This window comes from Antedon mediterranea, chromosome 1 (assembly GCF_964355755.1).
Source record: "Antedon mediterranea chromosome 1, ecAntMedi1.1, whole genome shotgun sequence".
Classification (NCBI taxonomy): Eukaryota; Metazoa; Echinodermata; class Crinoidea; order Comatulida; family Antedonidae; genus Antedon; species Antedon mediterranea.
Window position 1 is genome coordinate 329,131 of NC_092670.1, and position 15,765 is coordinate 344,895.

The following is a 15,765-nucleotide window of genomic DNA, read 5'->3' on the forward strand; positions in this document are numbered from 1 at the left end:
TTATGGAGTGCACTGCATTTTTACCTTGAAAGATTAAAAACAATTAAATTATTAAATATGACTACTTTCCTTTGCTGTTTCAAACCAACAAAATTGTAGTATGTAATTATTATTTATTTTCATGACACAATAAACCTAAAGACCATGAACTTATGTAGGGCCTACTAGGACACCACTCTATCACTACGCGAAATGTCGTAAAAGACGCACTGGCCGTTTCATAGAAATTACCGGCGGCTCAACTTGTCGGCGGCCCAACCGGTCATATCCCCCCATGCACATGTTACTCTGCTTGGTAGGCCTATAGTGTTCGTTATAAGAAGACGAGATGTAATTATACGTCCATGGTTTAACCATGTATTGTATAATATTTATTTCTTTTTAATTTATTTTTAATATGTCGAATGCAGTTTTAATGATGCACTCTTGGCGTTCCATATCTTTTCGTTTGTTCGTGTCGACACAATCAGTATCAAATGGCGATATTTCTGTATTTTTTCAATCAATTGCTTGCTTGCGAGTATTATAAAATAAGGTATAGTTTAAAGATCTTTGGCTGTGTTCGGCTTTGGGATGTTATACCACACTTAGGCCTAGGCTAGGCTAGGCTATAGGGGTCGTCGGTTTCGTGTTATGGGGTCGTTCAATTCGAGGTCGTTCAATTCGAGGTCGCCCGGGTCGTTGGGGTCGTCCAATTCGAGGTCGTCGCTTTCTACACACCCGCTCGAAATGCCAACAAACATTGCAGTCATTTGATGAGTGTGTCGCTTTAACAATTATTGTTTATCGAAAGTTAGAGACTGTCGTTCAGATTTTTGAACCGTAGTTTGGGCACTTTTGACACGATATGACTTGAATGAAAAAACAATCGTTACATAAAAATAAACAACATGATGAGTGTATACACGAATCTATTTAGATACGCTTGTATCGATTGATTATTAGGCCTATAATATAGCATAATAGCACGTTAAGATATGCCTCGCACCTTTTTGAAATTGTAAACTATATGCCTCGCATGCCTCGCACTTTTGGAAATGATAAAATGATGCCTCGCACAAATATTTGGCATGCCGCGCATGCCTCGCTTGCCTCGCTGCCTCGCACTTTGTCAACACTCGTAATTTAGAATTAACGCGGTTTGTGGTTTTTGTAGTACGCCGTACGACCCATCTCTTGAGGGTCTGTTAGCTACTAAAACCCAATTGTGATACGATAAACATCAAAGCAAGTATTTAAGAGTGCTCGTATATTTTATACGATGTGGGGGCTGATTCTACGCTTTTTTACTGTTTATTGGTCGATCATGTCCATTGCCAACGAAAAACATTTGCAATTGTTCTCGTGTAGACAAAAAAAAATGGTAGGCCTACGTAAAATATTGGTAACTGATTCCAAAATATAACCTATGACCCAGCCACAGCGAGTGATCTTATTATGGTTCTTTTTTCCTCTATGAACAATTCCTTTGATGGAAACCGGCATACATTATTTTCACAAAGTGGGGATTATCTCTCTGCCAACACGCTCGTTTGACCTAAAACTTCCCTGTTGACAAATTAAGACCAACAGTATTCTGCCGATAGGGGTAAACAAATGTCCCATATTATTTTAATTATAAACTTGCATCGAACGCTGCAAATAATGTTTAAAAACTGATAAATGTTTTTTTTTTAAATTGTACGAATAGTCTGTATTTGAGTAAGTCATCGAAATAATAATAGCGAAGTCGATAGTAAAAGCTTAGTAACGTATTTTTATGCGATGTTTCATGTTAAGTCAATTACCTATTTTGATGAATCGCACCGACCAAAGCGTTTGACGCCGATTGGTGCGGCAAGCCTTTGTGTATACGTCACTGCCCTTTGGGACCTCTGAAACAGGCGGGCTTGTGCTTTGATGTTGTGCACTTTGAAACGCTCGGCTCTCGATAGGCTTTCCCCATTGCTTGTATTGTCGGCAGTTTTTCAGAGTCGTCGGGAATAGCGGTAAGATTATGGTTAAATTCTTATTATTTATTCTTTAATAATACTTGATTTGTACACTTTTGGAATACTCTATACCATCTCGTGTGTCGGAGGTAAGTAAGCAACTTAAATACACCCATAAAAAACTATTATTTTACCAATTATTTGGAGTGTTTCAAAGCGAGGACGAGGCCACCGCGGCTGCTGCCTGCCTGTTGTAGTTTAGTTTGCATGCAAATTGTTCCGTGCCGCTTTCGTATCAAATGACCGTCTGGCCTAGCTCTCCCAGTTAATAAGGTTGTTTCTGTATTGAGGTATATGTTCATGTTTTTATTTGAAAGCTCATTGTTATTTATGACATAGCTTATTCTATTAAGTATTCATTTTAGCGGCAATATGACTAAACAAGGCGGTGAATATCACAGGATTTTCAACACGGCCTGGAGGGAAGAGTAACGCGGTAATGTGTAGCGAGTTCGGCATTCTATTCAATTTCAAAACGAAGCAGTTTCGCTTGGATTAATAATCTTATTTTGTGGACAAATAGCTAGGCCTAGCGCTTTTATCTAGCTGATTTAATACGTTTATACATACTGTAACTGTATGTTCTTTGGATATATTAATAACCCAACAAGTAGTCTAGGTCTAGCCTAGTAGAATGTTTAGTATTTAAAACGCGCGTATTTAAAAAGGTAAGTTTTTTCTTCTAGTTCTAGTAGGCTTCGGACTGTTTTGATGTTTTAAATTGCCAAGTAAGCAGGTATGGTAAGTTTTTAAAAAGATCTTAACCAGGATGTCTCACCTATCTTTTTTATTTTAATAAAAATAATAGGTAACTATTATTATTAAGGATCCTAATTATTAATATTAATAATTAATAATAATGCCAGATGTTTTAAAAACAGTAAAAAACTTGTACTTACAGTATTTACTATAGCTATGCCTATTGGACTATACAAATTACTAATCATTCAAAAACAAATAGGCTACATGCTTTCTTATAAAATGTATATGTGGTATACATTTACAGGTATACACATTTTATGTGTACTGTATTATTAGACTGAACATGTATCATAACTATGTATAAAACATTTTAAAGAAGAAAATGGTTAAATTGTTGTAGTATCCCACTGTAGCGTAAGGTACTGTACTACTTTAAGAATCAAGGGTCAAAGTTCATTACTTGAGAACCCCCAGAAGTATGCACTGCAGCCACAGGTCATTGCCTGGAATGAGATTTCCGCTTGGAAGGTTTTGATTAAAGAAAAAGGCTTTAATAGTCTCCAAATCTTGTGAGGTTGAAATTAAATAGAAATAATAACTGCAGCCAATTAGGTCAATGGCAGCATAGAAGGAAAGACTGTTGGTATTGATCAGCATATTTTATTTCACTGTAGCTGGTTAACTTGTTTTTGTCGACGTATTAGTTTGCATTGGGTCGATTTCTTAACTTGATCATACTTAAAATACTTGGAATCTCAGATTGGTTGAGAGGGGGGAATGACAATATTAAAGAGATGAAGCTGTATCGGGCAATCTGAACAGCATAATAATGTTTACAGTAAGTACAGACACCTTTTAATTCCCCGTCAGCTCTTTTTGAACGCGAGTTTTTTTTATAAAATTTATTTTCAATAGTCAACACATTATTCAACAATTCTCTGTCACTTTCTCTACTGTAGATCATCATGAGTTCACTAATTATAGTAGACGGATGGTACCAGTACCCACTACAGTTCACTAATTATAGTAGACGAATGGTACCGGTACCCACTACAGTTTACTAATTATACTTATAGTAGACGGATGGTACCGGTACCCACTACAGTTGGGTATTGCTAAACCTCGCAAACCCCCGCAAACCTCCAAAAAAACATAGCAAACCCCACCGAACCAACATAAAAGTGATTGAATCATGTAGTGTACAACCCACTGGGTATATCAATGTAAAAAAAAATTAAATTTCTACTGTTAACAACTTATTTTTGGGGTAAAACATCATTTTTTGGTCAAAAATTATTGTTAAACCCCGCAAACCTCCAAAAAACCATAGCAAACCCCACCGAACCAACATTAAAGTGATTGAATAATGTAGTGTACGACCCACTGGGTATATAAATATTAAATTTCTACTGTTAACTACTTTTTTGCGGATAAAACATCATTTTTTGGTTAAAAATTAGCAATCATTTTTGACCAAAAAATGATGTTTTACCCCAAAAATAAATAGTTAACAGTAGAAATTTAATTTTTTTTTTACATGGATATACCCAGTGGGTTGTACACTACATGATTCAATCACTTTTATGTTGGTTCGGTGGGGTTTGCTATGTTTTTTGGAGGTTTGCGGGGTTTAGCAATCATTTTTGACCAAAAAATGATGTTTTACCCCAAAAATAAGTTGTTAACAGTAGAAATTTAATTTTTTTTTTACATGGATATACCCAGTGGGTTGTACACTACATGATTCAATCACTTTTATGTTGGTTCGGTGGGGTTTGCTATATTTTTTTGGAGGTTTGCGGGGTTTAGCAATCATTTTTGACCAAAAAATGATGTTTTACCCCAAAAATAAGTTGTTAACAGTAGAAATTTAATTTTTTTTTTACATGGATATACCCAGTGGGTTGTACACTACATGATTCAATCACTTTTATGTTGGTTCGATGGGGTTTGCTATATTTTTTTGGAGGTTTGCGGGGGTTTGCGGTGTTTAGCAATACCCCTACAGTTCACTAATTATAGTAGACGGATGGTACCGGTACCCACTACAGTTCACTAATTATAGTAGACGGATGGTACCGGTACCCACTACAGTTCACTAATTATAGTAGACGGATGGTACCGGTACCCACTACAGTTTACTAATTATAGTAGACGGATGGTACCGGTACCCACTACAGTTCACTAATTATAGTAGACGGATGGTACCGGTACCCACTACAGTTCACTAATTATAGTAGACGGATGGTACCGGTACCCACTACAGTTTACTAATTATACTTATAGTAGACGAATGGTACCGGTACCCACTACAGTTTACTAATTATACTTATAGTAGACGAATGGTACCGGTACCCACTACAGTTTACTAATTATACTTACAGTATAGTAGACGAATGGTACCGGTACCCACTACAGTTTACTAATTATACTTATAGTAGACGGATGGTACCGGTACCCACTACAGTTTACTAATTATACTTATAGTAGACGAATGGTACCGGTACCCACTACAGTTCACTAATTATACTTATAGTAGACGAATGGTACCGGTACCCACTACAGTTCACTAATTATAGTAGACGGATGGTACCAGTACCCACTACAGTAGTTAGTGGGTTACTGTCTCTACTCATCTACAGTACTGTAGCTCATTTCATCACTGTACTTATAATAATTGTTAAGTATTGTTTTATTTTAGAATAATTAAAAAAAAATGATAAATTTTATCTTTTTTTATTTATTTATTTATTACCATCTTTACTGAGGGTAGCCTATCCAGTTCCAAATAGAACTGATCATTCAGGGTCCTCGATAAAACATACATTTTTTGTGATGACTCCCAACTTCTGGTGCTGACCTGTGACTCCATAGAGTAATCATCATAAACACTATGAAATAATTCCTTCAGTGGCCAAGTGATGACTATCCTTGGATAGATTGAGTTGGAATGTCCATTGATTACACAAGAAACATCGCCCTCAGCCTCATTTGCATAATAAAGTCAATTACTAGTCTGGGTTAATTGAAGCCTGCAGCTTGATTATTAAAATAAAATATTGAAAAATCCCAAAAGAATTGAAAATTAGTTTTAGTACTGTAGTATGTTAAAAAATAACCGGAATTAATTCAGGTTTTTAATTTCAATAAAAAAATTTAAAAACCATAAGATAGTTCTTGTTTCTAATTTTTTTAAACGACCTATTTCTGTTGGTAAACAATTCTGCACTGTGTTACTGTTAAAACCTCTCCTTCTCTTGTTCCCTCAATAGAACATGCTGAATATGCTTCTTTTGCCTAGACCAAAGTGAGCAGTAACTAAGCAATTCTCTCTGATGATTAATGTTCTGATATGTTTTTTTTCACAGTGGAAATGTTGAATTATTTTTAAAATGAACACTCTGATTTTTTTGCCGGACTCGAACCCACCGACGTCATTGAGACCCCCGGTACCCGGGGAAGAAAATGTGGGGCAACATGAACATCAAATTTGTGGCAATCCTTCGCAGGGTACGCCTAGAAGGTCAACGTTAAGTATGGGTAAAAATGGAGATGAAGCGCCTTTAGGTTTTGAACCTGAAGGCAGTGATTCTATTACGCCACCATATACACGGTGGACAGAGTCATTGCATGCATTACTCAATGACAATGATGGAATTAGACTATTTACTCAATTTTTGGAACAAGAAAAAGAACAGCATTACTTAAAATTTTGGCTGGCTTGTCAGGGTTATAAAATGCGAGATGAGAAAAACCAGTATGAATTATCAAAACTTATTTGTAAAAAGTTTATCAAACAAAACGCTCAAACTGCAATAAAACTGAATCCGAATACAAGAACTATTATCGAGGAAAATGTAAAGAAAGGACAAGTTGCTGTTGAACTATTTGATGAGGCACAAAGTGAAGCAGAGAATTTTATTAGAGACAATTTATATCCAGAATTTTTAAAGTCAGAACTGTATGTCCAGTATGCCAACAATGGTGGACTTAGTACAACAAGCGATTGTAGTTCACCGACATCTTCTTACAACGGTGGTGTATCCGAGAGGTTCTTAACCACCGTCGTAGAAGATGAGGAGCTACAGGTATGTCAGACAGAAAGAAGTGAATTGTTTGAAAAACCAAAATCTACTACTAGACTTACAGCGGAGGTATTAAGTATGTCATCAAGACATAGACTAATATCATCAGGGCCGAAAAGACCTAAGAGGGACGAATACCGGTAAGTTGTTTTTAAGTCTTTGATTTAAGCCAAAATAAAATTAAGCACATAATGATACTTTATTATTTACTAAGTATAAACATTTTATCAACACTACGAAATGTTTAAATTCAGGGAATAAATGCTTCATTCAAATTGTAATTTATGTAATCATTGATCTACAGTATTTTTCCTGTATTCGTCTAATTTAATTTAGATACTGTAACATTCTTGGTGTATTACTAAGGCATTGACAATCCACATTTTTGTAGTTGATTGTTGTCAACTTGATAGTGTGTATCTTTTTGTCGGATATACCTCGCCCAGTTGGATGTGAACAAAACTGTAATAAAAGCACGAAGCATGTCCTGTCGGTGTGGCGGTGTCTAATACACACACGCCAGGGTGGCGCACACCAAAAGCGTTGTGTTTAAAGGCTACACTAGCAGAAATGATTGTTATTGAGCTTCCACTCAAACAGATGTTTTAATTGGGTATTTTGCAGAGAAGTTAAAGAATTTACACTGATTGTGGTAATTTGGCCCTTAGGCCTGCAGGCATTTCTGAAGTGGAATACTAATAAGATTTTCTGTAATTACAGTTCAGACATTACTTTGCCAATTCTCAATTTATAAAGTCATGCTTACCGTTCGCTGTTTTATTCATTCGATATGAAGAAAGAATTCAACTTGAAAAAAATGGAATTTTTGTTTTAACCCAAAATACAGTTCAATAATTATTTATTGTTTACTTTAATTCGATAATAAATAATTTTATTTAAATTCTCACTACATCCCTACTAGCTACAGTAGTATACCTCTAATTTAGGTTGTAAATGTTTCTATAAAAATGCTAGTAAATGTTTACTACTAAGGTTAAGACACAAGCCAGCTGTGCTGTGCAGCCTGGCAGGTTTTACTATCAGTTATAAAGCTGAATAGAAAGCACAATGGAGCCATGTTAGGCTATAAACCAAAACCTAGGCTAGGACATAAAACAGCATTAAAAACACTCAGCATTGTGTAGATGTTGACAACTTTTATGTGATAGTATGTAGATATAGAAACTACTAATGATACAGATTTTGTTTGCAATTGTTTGTCAATGTTTTATACTAAAAACATCACAACAAATATGTGCTGGTATGTACTGTTGTTTATAATTCAGATATCTTTTAAACAACAGCTAATGTAAATTATTTATTTACTGTAAAACAAATCAATAAATACTTTGTTGATGCGTTACCATACTGTACAGTAGATTATTAAGGCTTTATTCTGAAAAAAACATTTTATCTAAAAGATCAAGAATATATGCAGTACTATTTATCATACATTGATTACATTGATTACATTTTTCTCAAATGCAAGTTTCTGTTATAAAACTTGCTGAAACAAATTCAACTTAAAAAATTTAAAATATATTTTTAAAATCAGAAAATGAAATTCAGGTTGATAGATAATTATCCCTTCCCCCCAGCAATGCCTGGTTAAAACATTAACATATGGCAAGGCCTCCAAGGCCTACCATGTTCAAACCAGCTAAGTTTGACCTTTAGCCTTTTAGCAAGATGCATGGAGCCTAAATATAATTGGCCTGGTAGGGGTGGAATGCTTAGATCCTTTATTTTAGACATACTGTGTATGCAGACTTCTCAATCTGAAACATGTAATCTCTATTTTTCTTTGGGCTAAGTCCCTTAATGATAAATAAAGTCAGTCAGTGGTAATATTACCACTGGTGTGGGCTACTGAGCAGTACTATAGTAATGTTATTAGTTCTCATGTACTGCTGGTTCATTTGTTTAATGTAGAAATGATACAGAAATAAAGATTTATATTTAAATGATGATACAGAAATGTATTACCTTTTTTTTATAGTAAAAGAATAATATTTCTAAAATACAGTACACATCCCTATATTGTTAATGGTATTGTCCAATAGGCCAACATCAAATTTATTTCTGCAGTGTCACAAGTTATTTGACCCGAGGTCATTCATATTCGGATCATTCATTTTTTCCATGGGTGTTTATTTTCTTTTGTGAGAATAATTATAATATTTCATATTCAAGCATAGAAATATTATGTTTCCACCGGATTACTAAACATTTATCTAGCCATGTTTCTTTATAAAATTGTTGAATGTTTTTAAAATAAAAAAAAAATCTCTGTACAGCCATAATATCATGTATAGTAGGGTTAGATTAAACATTAAAGATGATGCATTTTTAATGTGTTTTTGCACCTGATGTTACATGTTTTTGAATTTTTTTTTCTTTGGATATTTCTTTAGACATTTTTTACAAATTATTCATGGTTTTTAATTGTTGTAGTGTTTATTCTTTAGTTAAATGTGTGCATTTTGTACAATCTACAATATTACCTTCCATCTGCCTATATTACAGTATACACAAGCCCATAGTTTTAATAACAATTCAAAATCTTAGCATCTTTACATGCATATGTAGTAGCTACTGTAGCCCGAGTTGTGCTATAAACACACTTGTAATCCAAGTATAGTGAAGGGGCTTGGAAATTGCTTCTGTGGAGACATACTGGCGGATTGTAGTCTACTTGAATATTGATAGCTTATTAATAATCAGCTTGTTTTTTCCCCACTAAATTGAAAAAAATATATCATAGAAATGCCATTAAATTTGGCATATTTTGTAAGTCTATTCATAAAATAATTATCGGTATTAATACTACAGTATATAGTCTTGTCTTCTATTATTATTGCTCAAATATTGTCTACCCTTTCGTTGATTTATAATTATTAAGTTAATTACTCACAAATTTTGGAAAAAAGTTGTGAAAATACCTACTGTATATGCAGTATAATGTTTGTTTGATATTTTTTATTTTCTAGCCACTTTTGTAGAGGAAACCAACAAGGTCCTATAAATCCATACCATGCTAGCCTGGCGACGGCAGCACCGGCAGCCTCCACTAACGACTCGGAGAGACAGAGTCTGTCCAGCGACGCGGTGTCCACCGATGACACTATGTCACTTACAGACTCGAGTGTGTAAGTATACAAATAACATTTTTAACATAATTACTATAATTAATAATACTTTAATTATGTGAGAACACAAAATACATGAATTTGGATTCTATTCTTTATTCAGTGATTGTATGTAATTTGTAAGCTGTTGTGGAAGGACATTTAAACATTCTTTTATGAATAATAATAATATGACAAGAAATCATCCAAATTGGCTGTTTTTCTTGCACATTTGTTGGTGGTCTACTCTGTTATGAATTCACAATCAATATCAAGCTCATTTTAATCAAAATTAAATTTGTCTAAGTATAATAAAATTAAATGTTGCTAAAGTGTTTTGCTTATTTCATATGCAAACTGATTAAAATGTTGATTAAAAAAAGTCAGATCTTAGATTTAGATTAGAATTGTATAGAATCCAGAATAACCATTGGTTGCAATGCATTGTTGGATTATACTTGAATTCCAGATACAATCTGACATATTCTAAAAACTCTGCCATTCATCAACCTTCTTATATTCGAGAGCCTTACCCGAAAAAAAAAAAACTGGTTTGTGTGTGTTGTAATCTTGATAATATAGAGAACTTATTGTTTGTTATGAGCGCCTCAAGGTACCCCTATTGCAATGGTTCTTGGGTCTAAATAGTATGGCTTACCAGTATACTTACCTAGTGTTATATGGCTATTGTTATTGACTGAATGATTGAAAGACTGTTGTAAGCAAAGCTATGATGTAAACCTATTTATTTACTATACTATTTCAAGTCCTAATCATATTCTTTCATTCCTACTGTACAGTATGTTCATTTTCTTTCTGCAAATTTGTTTTGTTTCTTCAAATTTCTGCGGTGAAATATTAAACATTAACTAAATTGTTTAAATGAATTTTATTAATTTTTATTTATCAAAAGTACCATATTTTCTCATTTTTAAATTATATAGTTATATTTTTTTAAGAAGCTTAATTCTGTTTTTTTAGGTGATGTTATGAAAGCTATTTATTGCCAAAATGTTTAATAAACGAGCCATAAGCTACGCTTTACAATAACAGGCCAGTAATAATACAATTACATGATTCTTTTTTTTTTATTCGTAGTTATATTTGTAACAAATTTGAACATTAACTTTAATATAAAAACTGTTTTTAGGGACAAATTATCATCTAGATTACCTGACATTCCCCCTGTGATTGATTACTTTCTGCAACGTTAACAATTATTCCGACATTTATAGAAAAAAAGATTAATATAAAAATTCATTTGTTTTATTTTTGCTGCAAGAGTTCAATCAACTAGATAGTTGTGATTATGATCCATGTCTACAGTTTATATACCTTAACAATTTTGATGCATGAATTATTATATTTTTTTGTAATTTCCTCGCAAATATAGGAATCTTGATTTTGGTTATATTTCATCTTTTTCGACATCTCGCACAATTTGAGATATTATCGTTTTAGGAATTATAGTTGTAGTATTCTAGCAAGGAGTTGTTGGCACAGATGTGCTTCAGCACCTCTGTCTGTCACACTCATGATAAATTATAGATTTCTCCATCCACATTTATCGAACAAGATCGCAATTTTTGTGTTTGAAATAATTCAACATTCATGTCAACCAATCTACATATTTGTTGAACTTTATTATAAATTTACAGGCAGAAAGAAACTCTAAACCTGTCCTGCAATATTTTTTTTCCAATAGCTGAATTTCACCAACATGTTTTGAATGTCAGTTATTTTAACTGTGAAGTTTTTATTCTAAACTGTTGGCAGATTTTATTGGAGTATTTTTTCTAGTGTTATTGTTGTGTATTGGTAAGCTTTTTATACTATGATGCACTAACCTCCATTGTTGATTGTTTTCTGGTATCACTCCCTTCTTTTGTTGCTTTATTTATGCTTTACTTGTTTTGTATAAACCTTCTAATTCTAATTAAATAATGCTGTTAACCAGGATTATTTAACTTTCCTATTATAATGCAATTTTATGGCTTAAAAACTATCATATTTGATTAAAAATACAGTAAATAACAATTATAAAAACAATTTTAAAGACAAAGAGATGGTAGGTTTAATTTGCCTTGAATTGATAAGTACTATGTTATATTAGGTGTCTATTACTTACTGTAGTATTAAATTTAGTTTTATTTTAAAAGAATTCTGGTTAAAAATTAGAAAAAAATTAAAACTGTTTTAAAAATGTTTACAAAGAGATGGTAGGTTTAATGTTTACGTTGACATAATACATGTTATTTTATTGTGCTTATTAAATTTAGTTTTGTTTAAAAAGATACAGTGAAATGGGTTAATATTCTAAAGATCTGCAATCATTTCAGAATTGTTAGATACAACCCCTGTCAATATTGTTTGCAATTATTTTAATGCATTTCACTCTTTCTAATGATTAATACTCATCCTCTCACTATAATGGCTAATTTTACTGCACGACCATCTTGTTGTTATGCCTTTGGCTGGTTACTCTTACTACTGTACTTAGCAATAACCCTACAAAGCTTACGTAGAAAAAGTAAGAAACACATTAACAACCTTTAATGAAATAAAATAAATACTTTAAGAAAGTATTATTAAATATTATATGAAATTACAAACTTGGTTAGATTGTTGACCTTCAAGTTATATAGGCAATTATATTGTATTGGGTGTAGCATTAATAATGTATTCTGATACTGTCCTATGTAAATTAAGTACCATTCTCATATTACTAAGAACCTTCCTGTATACCATTCGTATGAATACTTGCCCAATAGCATAGTTTTCTCGGGGAATTGTTCAGTCCCCTAGTAATGGTCTTGGCATTATCACTAAAATGTTCAAGGTGACGTTAGATTAAAGACCTCGGCTATCAAGTATCAATGTAGGTTTAATTGCATACAATGCTTCTAGTATTTATTGGAAAATAACCATCGTTATATAAATTTTATCTTCGCATGGGTAAAAAAATGACAATAAGGCTAATAAATAGACTGAAATGCAGCATGCATATTCTTCTTTATCATCTATAAAGGACAATATCTCTTGGTTTTTAATCGAATACAGGCAGAAAGATCAATAATTGCAATGTGCCAATCATAATATTGATGCCAATAATCGTGATATTGGTGTCGGTTTATACAGCGACTATTGTAACTTTAATAATTGACATGTTAGGTTGGTAATATTGATGGAAAGTGGGTGATTGATGTTCACTTGATACGTACTCAAATTATGTATCGCATTGTTTGTTCTAACCTCTTAGTTTATGCTTTTTAATTATTCTGCTTCTTTTCCCTTATAGTATTATTTTTTGTTTATAGTCAATGACATTTTCATTTTAGGTTGTTTACGATCACTTTTGTTCTTTCTATAATTGTTATTATCGACTGTAAAATAGATGTATTTATTTTATATCGACGTTTTCATAAAAAAAACACTTTTACATTAATTTGATTATTACAACAACAAAAATGTACAAGTTGTATTGTCTACAAGATGCTTTGTACAACTTAAGTTGTATTGTCTACAAGATGCTTTGTACAACTTACGAATCATGAAATGAAATTAAATTTTATTCTATTATGAAAAGATAAAACAACACATTTATTTTATACATTTTGTTATTGTTTCACATGAATTGTTCAAGTTTTAATGGGTATTTGTGAGTAATTTTAAGATGTATTTTGTTCCAAGATTAAACATTTTTTCTCTCTTTTTTCCAGGGATGGCCGTCCCATATTCCATAGGCATAATATTAAGAAGATTAAAAGGCACATGCGGCGTTCAGTTCAAGTCAATGGTCACGTTCAATCGTTCCCGCCCTTTCCAGTAAGTTTTTTATTTTCTAAATTCCCGTAAAATTACTCAGTATATTGTGTTAAATTTATTAAGAATAAAACATGTGTATTAAAAAGAACCTATTGATCAACAAACAAGGCTTGGGTTCCTCAGTTAAATTTAAGCGAAGGTCGTTGGTCGGCCACTGTGAAATTCTCTATTCAGTATTAGAATGAAAGAATTAATTATACAGGTCTGTTAACAGGCAAAATGCAATAGGAATGGCGAAATCGTTGACAATTTATGAGAAATCTGTTTTATTTCAATTTCATTGATTTAGGCTGTTGTTGACCTATTGTACATGTATAATATGAATATACCTCATGTATAATTATTCAATCTAAACATTTGCATTTTAAATTATTTCAAATATTAGTTAGCAGTGAATGAGTGCGAGAGTGATAATTTATAAAATGTCTCAAACAAAGAAAACAATAATAAATGATAATCAGCTAAATTGGTTAAATCTCCTAATACAGATAGTAGTAGACAATTTATTAAAAAAAAGAAATAAATTTTAATTTACATAATTACATCTATGAGTGATGGAAATCATCTTCTTTGCAGACAGAATGGAAATTCTTGGTTATTCCTATTAATTGAACCTTAAGGAATACAAATATCAAACATGCCAAATTGCATTTACAATCTTCATGTTAATACTAGTACATGTCAATGGCCATGTACCCTCAAGCCAACGCTTCTTGTCGTATCGTAATGGCTTAGAAGGAGGAGGAAGAAAAATTGCAATCGAATCATTGTAATTACTGCATAGTTTTAACTGAATCGTAAACGTGACAAGCTAGTACATGTTCTCTGCCTTAACAAGTTCTCGACACAAGCCACCTTGAGTTTTATGCATTTTCCCTGTGTTTTTGTCGTTCTACTTAAATGGAATAAACCATAAAATCTTGGAAACACAAGAAATGATTTATTAGTATGTTGGAAACATGATGATTATTGTTTTAGGGCCTGTTCAGACCTACGGAGTTATGCTTTCGTATTGTACGCGGCGTACAAGTCCATAGGTCTGAACCAGGAAAAGATTAGTGGAAGCCACCTCGTACGACACTGATATTTCGTACGCTACGAAAGCTCAAGGTATGAGTTTAGTGGACGTCGCTTACAATACGAAAGTCACGCATCGATGAATATGACCTAGGTTAGATATCTAGCCAATCAAATTACAATATTCGCCACATCACATCGTGACATGTGCTCCTCATCGTATTATAGCCAAGCTGATCCATTTGTTGTGATTGGTGAACGTGCGAAAAAATCATACCTTTTGTTTGTTGTTACACTATACAGTATTATTATTATTAATATTATTATATTAATTAATTCAAAATGTCATCGAAGCGTGCGCATTGGCGAGAAACCGAAGTAAAATACCTTATTTCATTGTGGGGAAGCCCTGAGTTTAGAGATCGGTTGGAAGTGAAAAACTGGCGTAAAAGCACCGGCAACAAGATGTCTGTGTTCAACGAGATGGCGGACACGTTAGCAGATGGGCCATCCTCATAAAGAAGGATTTAATATCCAAACAAAATTGAAGGGGTCGTCGTATAAAGCGGCGAAAGACCGAGTAAATAAATCTGGAGCCAGTGCAAGTACGGGATTTGAACATTTTTCTGCCATAAATGATATTTTAGGTCATAGACCAAATATAAACCCAAACCCCAAAACGATCGGCTGGTTGGTATGCCTGACAACCCATCGATAATTCCGAGCCCAAGTGTTCGGTCTAGGCCTGCAACTCCTACCCCAACCACTACTACTTTTAATAACAACGAAGGTAGGTCTATAAGTGCGTTAGAGTTTGGTTAATCGCCAGCGAGTGACATCATATCCGTTTGTAACGCAACTTCGTTGCAATGAATCTGAACACTTTGCTCTTACGACGCTCATTAAAATATGACCTTGGCTGTGATACGAAAGCATAACTCCGTAGGTCTGAACATACCCTTAGTGTTGAAGAAAAACAAGATCTTGAGGGATATTCTAAAATCCATACATGGCCTT

General features: G+C 33.3%; 1 protein-coding gene across 3 annotated transcripts in view; it reads left to right on the forward strand.

The window, feature by feature from the left end:
- LOC140051663 (axin-1-like) overlaps positions 1–15,765 on the forward strand; it is a 41,783-nt gene that overhangs the window by 15,881 nt on the left and 10,137 nt on the right. Inside the window, exons 1-4 of one of the 3 annotated variants that reach the window (XM_072096958.1) lie at positions 1,863–2,080; positions 6,062–6,918; positions 9,769–9,927; positions 13,626–13,731. In XM_072096958.1, coding sequence (XP_071953059.1) covers positions 6,086–6,918; positions 9,769–9,927; positions 13,626–13,731 — 1,098 coding nt within the window. In that variant the 5' untranslated portion in view covers positions 1,863–2,080; positions 6,062–6,085. Of the gene's footprint in view, positions 1–1,862; positions 2,081–6,061; positions 6,919–9,768; positions 9,928–13,625; positions 13,732–15,765 lie in introns of those variants that run through there. The other 2 variants (XM_072096966.1, XM_072096949.1) reach the window with 2 other exon arrangements.